The sequence below is a fragment of the Helobdella robusta genome, assembly GCF_000326865.2.
Source record: "Helobdella robusta unplaced genomic scaffold HELROscaffold_101, whole genome shotgun sequence".
In the NCBI taxonomy this organism is placed as follows: domain Eukaryota; kingdom Metazoa; phylum Annelida; class Clitellata; order Rhynchobdellida; family Glossiphoniidae; genus Helobdella; species Helobdella robusta.
This window is the reverse complement of record NW_008703577.1, coordinates 26522-38284: the sequence shown is the minus strand read 5'-3', so window position 1 is coordinate 38284 and position 11763 is coordinate 26522. Positions and strand designations below refer to the sequence as shown.

Sequence of the window (11763 nt, the reverse complement as noted above, 5' to 3'; positions counted from 1 at the left end):
TCACAAACCTTGCCAAAAAAGTACAGACCAATGTTAGCGTGAAGAATATATTTGATCGAATGATTCCTATATTTTTGGATTTTCTGTCTTGCTAATCTGTCAATTGTGGCGCACATACACACATACACACACAACGCACATACAACACACATACACACACACACAATACACATACATACATAAATTCACTTACACACACATAAACACACACACACATACATGCACACAACACATGTACATATATAAATTCACACACACACATAAACACACAAATACACACACACACACACATACATACATACATACATCTATTTATTTAATTAAGCTCTGCCTCATTTACTGCTTTCAATAATTCACCCATACATGAATGCGCCGGGGCTCAATATCACGTGCATGGTGATGATGATGATGATGAGGATGATGATGATGAGGATGATGATGATGACGATACTCATACATTTACAACATCCATTTGCCTCAAAATATTATTATTTACCCAAAGCCTAATCTCTAGGTTCTACGTTAAAGCGTTATTTGATTGATTAGTTGCACCATCTTTTGAAATGGTTTTAGTAGGGTTTTGTGGAGGCCAGCGAAGCGCATGCATACAAACACACATATACATATATACATACATACATACATACATACATACATACATACATACATACATACATACATACATACATACATACATACATACATACATACATACATACATACATACATACATACATACATCCATACATACATACATACCAATAAAGGTTAGCTCTGATATTATTATTATTATTATGATTATTATTATTTATTTATTATTCTTTATTTTATTTATTAATATTTATTTTATTTTATTTTATTTGACACATACATACATATAAAAATACACACACATACATACATACATACACAGGTTTATTTGTATGGACAAATATATGAAATGTTTTTTTTAAATATAGTTAAATTTCTTTTTCACAGATTTAACCATAAAAACAACAGCAACGACAACAACAACAACGTCAACAACAACTACAACAACAACAACATCATCAACAACAACAACATCATCAACAACAACTACAACATCATCATCAACAACAACAACATTATCAACAACAACTACAACATCATCAACAACAACAACAACAACGACAACAACAACAACATTTTCACGGCACATAAGCCTGCAATATGTAGAGAAGAGATAAAAAACCGCCGCAATTAATATTTATTGTCGCCAGATAGCAATCAACAAAAACAAATAAAATTATTGTTCTTTGTTTTATCGATTGCTGCTATCCGTTTCTGTTTATTCTTTGTCTGTGATTTAGACTGCGATAATTGCTGTCATATGTCTTAATGTAACGGATTTGCAACAGCAGTAACAACTGTTGTCGTGACAGCAGCCACAGTAGTAGTAGCAGCAGCAGTAGTAGTCGCGACAGCAGTAGCAGTAGTAGTCGCGACAGCAGCCACAGCAGCAACAACAGAAACAGTGCCATCACTCATAACATCAATAATTCATGGCGTGAAGTAATGATCTGCGGAAATAACTGTGTTTTAAAAAATTCAGTCCAAAAAATTGCAGAGAACGTGATATTAAAAAAATCAATTTTTTTTAAACCACATCAACAACAACATCTGTAAAATTAACAACAACCACAGCAACAACAACAACATCAACAACAACATCTGTAAAATCAACAACAACCACAGCAACAACACAGCAACAACCACAACAACAACAACAACAACAGAAGCAGCAGCAACAACAACAACACAACAATGCTAGCATCAGTAAAACTTTTGCTGATGTTTTTAATCAACATTCTAATAATTTACACCATCAATACTAAACAACAAATAACATTAAAGCCGCAACAACATCAACAACAACATCAACAACAGCAACCCAGACGACTAAGCAAGTGGTTTAGATTATTAGAATTCATCCCTAAAACGACAGCTTCAAACGACAATAAAGCCATAAACTACATTAACAACAACAACAACAACAATAACAGCAACAACAACAAATACACAAGGATAATAACAACAAAGTATGGAAAGCTACAAGGCGTTTTGTTGGACGTTATACTGCCAAAATTGTTTCGCAAATCTGGAAAGTCTAAAAACAACAATGGCGACAACTCAGAGAAACACAACAGCAATTACAGAAAGGCCAAAAGTAAAATTTTCATTAACACCACCACCACCACCAACGACAACAACAACAACAACAACAACAACGTCATAATGATAGAAGCCTATTTTGGCCTACAATACGCTTCTCTGTTTGGTGGGCAGCTGAGGTTTATGCCCGCTAAGGGACCCATGGAAATCTGGTCTGGGATTAAAGTCTGTGTCTATCTCTGTCTGTCTGTCTAGATGTTTGTCTGTCTATATAGATGTTTGTCGATATGTTTGTCTGTCTATCTAAATGTTTGTTTGTCTGTCTAGATGTTTGTCAACATGTTTGTTTGTCTGTCTAGATGTTAGACAAACAAACATATTGACAGTCTAGATGTTTGTCAATATGTTTGTTTGTCTGTCTAGATGTTTGTCAATATGTTTTTCTGTCTATTTGTCTGTCTGTCTAGATGTTTGTCAATATGTTTTTCTGTCTGTCTAGATGTATGTCAATATATTTTTCTGTCTATTTGTCTGTCTGTTTAGATGTTTGTCTGTCTGAATGGATGGATATATGTCTAGATAGATGTTTGTGTGTGTGTGTTTTTTTATTTAGATGTTTGTATGTTTGTATAAACATCTTGGCAGAAGTCGTTTGCGCGACGATAGTACATTTAAGTGGTATGTTTGTTTGTATGTCTGGATGTTTTTCTGTCTGGACACTTGTCTATATATGATTGAAAGATGAATGAATAGATAAACAAATACAAATTATGGATGGATGGAGTGATAAAAAAATGAATGAATAAATGATAAGTTGTTTCTAAGTCTGGCTGTTTGTAAGTTCTTGGTTTGTATTTATGTTTGTATGTATGTTGTGTGTTTTATGTTGTATGTATGTTTGTATTATTCTTTTTAATCATACATTCAACCGTGCTGATATTCATTCATTCACATGTTTGTATTTGTCTGTCTGTCTGTCTGTTTGTCTGTATTTCTCCGTTTGTTTGTCTGTCTGTCTAACTGATCGTTCGTTCGTTGGATGGTTTGCTTGCTTGACTGTCTGACACTTTGTAACATCATCTCGTTATGAATAATAAATGAGACCCTTTTTGTTGTTGTTTTTTAGATTATTTATTTTTACATTACTGTTTGTTATCTGCGTAATATTAGCAATGATAATTGTATTAATAATAATAATATTATTATTATTTTTATTATGATTTTTCTTTTATTATTTTTTATAAATAAGGTGCCACCTGTGCTATTGAAAATTCTTTCGCAGTATTTGACGCTTAAAATTGCTAAACTATAAATCATGCATTAAGGATTTTTTCCATTTTCTCTCATTCGTTCGTTCATTTATTCGTTTTTTATTCATTTTTTACTCGTGTTTGTGCATTCATCCATCCATCCATCCGTTCATCTAAATACTCATTCATTCGTTCAATCATTCATTCATTCATTCATTCGTTCGTTCGTTCGTTCGTTCATGCATTATTCATTAATCTCTTCATCTATTCGTACATCATTCATTTGTTTATTCATTCATTCATCCATCCATTCATTTCTTCATTCATTTGTTCGTCCATTCTTTCATTCATTCATCATCATTTATTTTTCTATTTACTTTGACTTCCGTTTGATTTAAATTTTTCATTTCATAAAACATTATACGGTGGAATCACGGATTTGTTTATTTATTCATTCATTCATTCATTCATTCGTTCGTTCATTCGTTCGTTCGTTCTTTTATTCAGTCATTCAGTCACTCATTCATCTCCCAGATCGCTAACGTATTCAAACCAGTCTGTCCACAAAATGTTGTCAACAATGTTGAGATGTTGAAAAAGTTGCCAGTTGCTGAGTTCTTGAGACTGCAACATCTAAAACCATTCGTTGCCCAACAGCATGAAGACTGTCTCTACATGAATGTCTATAGACCGGTTCAAGGTTAGCTGCTGTTATAGTTGCTGCTATTGTTGCTGTCTATTGTTGAATTCTTGAAACCGCAACATTTGACACTTTTCATTGCGAAACGCTGTTTATATACAAATGTCTATAGACCGCCTCAAGATATTTTGTTGTTTTTGCTTATCTTGTTGTTATTGTTGCTGTTGTTATTGTTGCTGTTGTTATTGTTGATAGAAAATATAAAAGCTGGTTTTCTTCGAATATAACACTATTTTAACATCGTCATCATCACTATCATCATTATCATCATCATCAACACCAACAACAACAACAACATCATCAGTGACATCATCATTGACGTCATTCTCAACAAAAAGAACCAAGTTTGAAAATTGAGTTTTTGCTTATAATGGCTCAGCGCCATCAATTTCACGTTTTGCATTGCAGGGGATTTCGTCTCGTCTCGTTTCATTTCGTATCGTCTCGTTTAGTCTCGCTTGTTTGTTGGTTTTAGTTTCTCCTTTTTGTATGTTTGTGTTTTGTTCTATTACGTAGGTTTGTTTGAATTATTTTTATTTTAGATTTATTAACTCGAATAATTATTTTAGATTTATTAATTTTGAGAGGCCAGTAAAAATTTCATTCGTTTGTCCGTTCATCCAAATGCAAAAGTATTTTTGGATATGTATGTATGTATGTATGTATGTATGTATGTATGTATGTATTGTATGTATGTATGTATTGTATGTGTGTATCGAGATTTTAGTAAAGAAAGACAAACACATGGTTGCTTTTATTTGAATTCACTCAAAAATGAAAAATGACGGTTAATTAAAATTTAAAAACGTCAATTTTTTAAAAATTCGTATTCTAAACAAACAAATATAACAAAATATCGACCGATAAAAAATAATTATACATTGTTAATATACACACTCTTTAGTAGTTCTCTGAGATTGATTCACGTAATAACATTTAGTAAGAACAGTTCACAGCATAACATAATGGCTAAATCAATATACCAAACAGTAAGAATATATACAAAATTAATCAAAAAATATCCAAAAATTATATAACCAAATGAAAAAAAACTAGAAACCAGTCAACATTTAATAAATAGACATTATTAAAAAGATTGTTCAAAAAGGTAAAAATATCCAAAAATTATATAACCAAATTAAAAAAAACTAGAAACTAGCCAACATTTAATAAATAGACATTATTAAAAAGATTGTTCAAAAAGGTAAAATTTAAGGCGACGGCGAAAATGAAATGCAGTTTGTTTTGTTGGTGTGGTGTTGTGAAGCGAAAACAAACAAACACATCACACAAAACTAGTAAGAAATCTCAAGAATAGTAGTCAGTCCCTACCTACAAATAAATTACTCTCACGTCCCTAGCTTACTTATAATGATTAACTCAACTCACCTACCTACAAATTTGTATTTCTACGTTTTAGGAATTTTACATGTTTTAGGTATTTTATTTAACATATTTTAGCGTTTTTATTTTACTTGAAACTTTTTAACTAATGTTAAGCCCTAGCCTACCTACGATTGTTCAACTCATCTCATTCCCTAACTTACCTATGAATTAAATTAAGTCCGATAAAGAAAATAGAAAGCTGAAGAGAAACATAACAACAACGACACCGAATGAATGGATGTTGTGTATGTGTGTGTTGTATTGATGTATGTATGTGTGTGAATCTGCGCGCGTGTACTCTCCAGAAATTTCTTGACTCGCTACTGACGAAGCTCCATTGCACCGACCATCATCTGACACGCACCGATGGAATAGTGAATTTGACCGGTTACCGAAAAACACTAAATTGAAAAAAAATTAATTCTTTAAAATAAAAAGCAAGCCATTGGGAAAAATAGGCAACTTATCTTATCGAGATGACACTCAATTCTTTGTTTAAATTTATTTATTTTCAATGGTAGTATGGGACATACAAAAATTTACCTTTAATATTGTCTTCAAATTGTCATCGGAACGATCATCATGAGACCATCATCATACGTAAATCATCATGAGACCACCATCTGAAACGTGCTGACGCCCACCACAGCCCACCTCTCATCGTTCTGTAGACAAGTTTTTTTATTACCTTAGTAGTAAATCAAGGAACAAAGGAACGAACAAATAAATGATTAATTAATGATTAAATAATTGGTTAAAAGAATGAATGAATGAATAGAATGAATTAACGTCAATTAATGGAAGAATAATTTGAAAGATTGAGTGAAAAAATAAATGAATAATAAAAAAAACGAAACTAAACCTTATTTCAAAAATCGTCGTTACTGTAATCCATTGCACCGACCACCACAATCAGGTCGGCACAGAAGATTTCATCCGAACTTCAGAGCGTCAGTCGAACAGCCAACGCGCTGATTCTTCCTACACCACCATCATCATACGTAAATCATCATGAGACCACCATCTGAAACGTGCTGACTCCCACCACTGCCCACCTCTCATCATCCTGTAGACAATTTTTTTTATTAGCGTAGTAGTAAATGAATGTTAGAATTTTAGAAGCAAAAAAGTATAAAGTAAAAATAATGGCAAATAAATAATATCTTAAAATAATAAAGAGAGTAAAATGTAAAAAAACAACTTACCGTCGTCCATTCGACAAAGGCAGAATGTTGAATGCTTTCCGGTTCCCACGTTGTTTTCCAAAACTGGTGCCAGTCCTCCTTGAGATTGTTGTTGAAACACAGCCCGTGTTGACGGAGAAAGATAGAGAAAGAGTAGATTCTCATCAGAAAGCTTAGCGGTGCATGCATCTCAAATTGCTTAATAAAAATAATCCTATCTACCTATTCAATTACCTTAACTAATCTATATTAAATTGTTAATGGTACGATAGTCGAAAGTCCCCCTTCATTCTCCCTCCTTGCACAGAGGTTCACCGACAGCCAGGGCACCGGATAGAAAACCATTGCCGTGCGGTTAGTAGACTATTGCCGTGCGGATAGTAAACCATTTGCCGTCCGGAAGCCGTGCGGGTAGTAGACTATGGCCATGCCGCTTAGTAAATCATTACCGTGCAGATAGTAAACCATTGCCGTCCGGATAATAAACCATTGCCGGTTCACCACTGGCCACCAAGGCTTACCTCTGACAAGAGACTTTGAAATTCAGAGTCTATCGGCTATCGTACCCTCAACTTACCTATTCATTACAATTAAGCCCTAGCTTACCTAAAATTACAAAACTCAAGAGCCCAATTCATTGGCCTTTCGGCACCCACCCCACCACCTACGTAATGCCTTGGGCTCCAACTTAGTAATAATAATATAAAACTTAAACCCTAAATCTATTAATGAATATGTGTTACAACGTAGCCTTAACTTACCTATTCATTACATTACGGCCATAGCTTACCTAAAATTACAAAACTCAAGAGCCCAATTCATTGGCCTTTCGGCACCCACCCCACCACCTACGTAATGCCTTGGGCTCCAACTTAGTAATAATAATAATGTAAAACTTTTAATTAACCTACCTATCAATACACTTACAGCGTTTTAATTTACATTACAAGATTGTTCCTAGAATTACATTATTGCCCTTAACTACCTATGAAATTAAATTACTCTCAACCTTAGTAATAATAAATTAGAATGTGTAATGAAAATAAAATTGCGCTCAAATACTAACATATGTGTTTATGTATGCAGTTGTGTGTGTGTGTGTGTGTGTAATACGCTGATGCGTGCAATGTGGGTGCAAGAAAAAATAGAAGCGATAAACTTACGCGCCTACCTATTCAACTACATTAGTGTTGGATGCTTCCTATCTATCCTACCTACAAATAAAATTATGCCTATCTAACCTACCTATATAGCTACTTAATGTAATTGTGTGTGTATGTGTGTGCGTGTATGCATTCCTACTTAATGTTAAATTACAGAGAAAAAAGAATAAAACGTAGCCCAGCCAGGCGTGTATTCTTTGCCACTGAATGAACGAACGTAGCCTGACATCTTCCATGATGAGCTCCTCTGGAAGCTTCAACCTGAATGAAATGAATAAAATGAACAAAACTTTTTTATTTAAATTAATATAAATGAAAATTGAAAAACGAGCCGCGGTGAAACCCGCCAGCAAAAAAAGCCAGCTAACTGGCAAAGAAAGGAACCGCAAAGAAACCGTAAAACGTACCCCTGTCAGGCGTGCATTCTTTGCCAATGAATGAACGAACGTAGCGTGACATCACAACCATTCTGATCGTCCACGATGAACTCCTTTGGAAGCTTCAACCTGAATGAATGAACCTGAATGAACCTAAATGAACCTGAATGGAAAAATCTTATTTATTTAATCAATTTAAATGAAAATAGAGAAATGCAAAGAAGCCGACCGGTCGGCAAAGAAAAGAACCTCAAAGAAAGGTATCTATATAGGATTTATGCTCTATATAACTCTATATAACTCTATATAACTCTATATAACTCTATATAACTCTATATAACTCTATATAACTCTATATAACTCTATATAACTCTATATAACTCTATATAACTCTATATAACTCTATATAACTCTATATAACTCTATATAACTCTATATAACTCTATAACTCTATATAACTCTATATAACTCTATATAACTCTATATAACTCTATATAACTCTATATAACTCTATATAACTCTATATAACTCTATATAACTCTATATAACTCTATATAACTCTATATAACTCTATATAACTCTATATAACTCTATATAACCATGCATACTACCACATTCAATCAATAAAAATCTCACTAAAACCAGGAACCACCGCGTACCTGTTTTATGTATGGTGTGAAACAAAACAAAAAAAACACAAAACAAAAAATACACCACCAAGTAGAGTAAAAGAATAGAAGTCCCTAACCTACCTATGTAACTAAATTATCTTATGCCCTAACCTACCTATATAATAAATTAATTTTTAATCTCACCTACCTATGTTTCATTAACTTAACTCAAGACTCATGAAGAAAGAGAAAAAAGAGTAAAACAGAACATAAAATACTACCACAAAAACAAACATGATGTATGTATGTATGTATGAGCAACTGCTAAAGAACCCACCTAAAATATAAAAAATTACAACATACAAATCACAGGCAAAATATATAACTCTATATAATAAAATAAATAAAAAAATAAATAAATAAATAAATAAATGAGATCAGACAGACTGCTTCAAGCGAGGCAGAACGCCTGATCTGATTTTCATGTTGTCTCAGCTCCTTTTTATACTCGTTTCAACCATACATTCTCATCATTTCAATCATTCACATCAGTAAAAAACTTATTTTATGTATGTACTACACTATTATACAGTCTTTACAACAATGCTAACCGTACTATTAATAAATTGAGGTCATCGAACAAACGCCTTCGAAACTTTCTGATTGGCTGGTTGAATCTGCTATATTGCTTTTAATATAAACATATAATCTTATTATTTATTTGTATACATGGATTCCAGTCACTTTATATATACATATATATATATATATATATATAATATAAATTCATTATAAAAGCAACATTAATCAGTGCCATATATGTACGCACGCAGTTCAAATTTTTCTGGGAGAATTCAAAATAGTTTGAGATCACACCTTGCTTAACATCCGATTCCAAGCCGAGCCAAACCAAGCTGAGCCAATATGCGTAGACTTATAAGCGCTTTTATATACGAACACCTCACTATAACAAATTCTCCATGCTATTTTCAATTTTTTTTGATGCTTTTTAATCAGTCAGGTCACAATCATCATCATCGATATCGCGATGAAATCAAATTGAAATTTTTTTTTAAATTGTTATTAAAAGTAACTACTACATAGTAAAAAGTTTAAATTTTTCTGAGAGAATTCAAAATAATTTGAGACTACACCTTAACAAAATTGTACAATTTGAATGTGTAAATAATACATTATAAATGTGTTATAACTTCGTATGTATATCAATCTATCTATTTTTTTATTTAGTACTGCCTGCGTATGATATTCGGTCAAATTTATTTGATAGGAATTGAATATAACCTTTATACCGGCTGATTAACTACCATGCAGTAAAATAACTACTGTTAACATGACGTCACAACGAATTACCCATCCTATTTAATAAATTTTATTTGATGATTTTTAATTAGTCAGGTCACAATCATCATCATCATCGATATCGCAATGAAATCAAATATTAGAATTTTTTAAATTTTTGAAAAAAGTATCTTTATTCTTTTTATGATACTACTTTGTTCAATAAAATACTGTTTGATACATATGACTAGAATAAATATAACGGCCTTCGCTCACTTCCAACGGTCGAACGAGGAGCTTACTTCTGGAGGGGAGATGGAGGGGGATTTTTTATCGTTCGAGTCAAAAGTTATGATCTTTTATTTACTAATTTAGGAATATTGCTAAAATTAAAATTTTAATTTGTTAAAATTTTAATTTGTTTGAAATTTTAATTTAAAATTTTAAAATTTTAATTTTAAAATTTTAACCTGTTAAAATTTTAATTTGTTTGAGATTGTTAATCAATGTGGTAATTAATTACTTTATTTGGTATGAAATTAAAAAAATAAAATCGACATTACTGAAAATAATTAAAAGTTGAAAACATTGAGATTCTTTGCATACCCCTGCTTCAACCCAAAAGAAAGTGTTGTACATTGGTAAATAGGCCTCCCCTTGAATCAAAAGATAGCGATCACATCGTCAGATCTTGAAATACATACACATTCTTCCTGTCTCTCTCTCTCTCTCTCACACACACACACACACACGCACATACACACGCATACATACACACACATACATACACACACACACACACACACATACATACATACACACACACATACATGCATACATACACACACATACATACACACACACACACACACATACATGCATACATACACACACATACATACACACACATACACACACACACACACACACACACACACACATACATACACTAAATATAATAATAGTCCAGAAGATAGCTCCCATATCATCAGATCAGAAAATTTATTCTGACATCAATCACAGTAGTCAACATTTATTTGCAGACTTTCATTCAGGTAGACACGCCAAAGTCGTTATAGAAGAGTATTAAAAAACGGATATATCGAATATTTTCAGATATATCAAATACCTTTCGGAATAGTTTTTTTTATAGCGTAGTGGTTATAGGCGCCTGGTTATGCGTTATGCGTGGGTATATATACGTAAGTAAGTGAATGTGTAAGCATGGTAATACAAATTTGTTTGCTTGTAATGTGTGTGTGTGTGTGTTTGTGTTTGTACATTAAATATGAGCGTGTCGTCTTGCGTGTTTCAATGATGACGATGTAGTAGTTGTTGATATTGTTGGCGATGTTGATGACGATGTTGTTGTTGTTGTTATCGTCATTGTTGATAATGATGAAGATGATGAGGATGATGATGGTGATGAGGATGATGATGGTGATGAGGATGATGATGGTGATGAGGATGATGATGAGGATGATGATGGTGATGAGGATGATGATGGTGATGAGGATGATGATGGTGATGAGGATGATGATGAGGATGATGATGGTGATGAGGATGATGATGGTGATGAGGATGATGATGAGGATGATGATGGTGATGAGGATGATGATGAGGATGATGATGATGATGAGGATGATGATGGTGATGAGGA

At 32.8% G+C, this 11763-nt stretch overlaps 1 protein-coding gene across 1 annotated transcript in view; it reads left to right on the top strand.

Moving 5' to 3' along the window:
• Positions 1-2256: 2256 nt before the first annotated feature.
• The window catches only part of HELRODRAFT_91427 (hypothetical protein), a gene marked incomplete at both ends in the record, with an annotated part of 35269 nt that continues 25762 nt past the window's right edge, over positions 2257-11763 (top strand). The window contains 2 exons of the mRNA XM_009012212.1: positions 2257-2358; positions 3918-4083. Coding sequence (XP_009010460.1) covers positions 2257-2358; positions 3918-4083 — 268 coding nt within the window. The remainder of the gene's footprint in view (positions 2359-3917; positions 4084-11763) is intronic.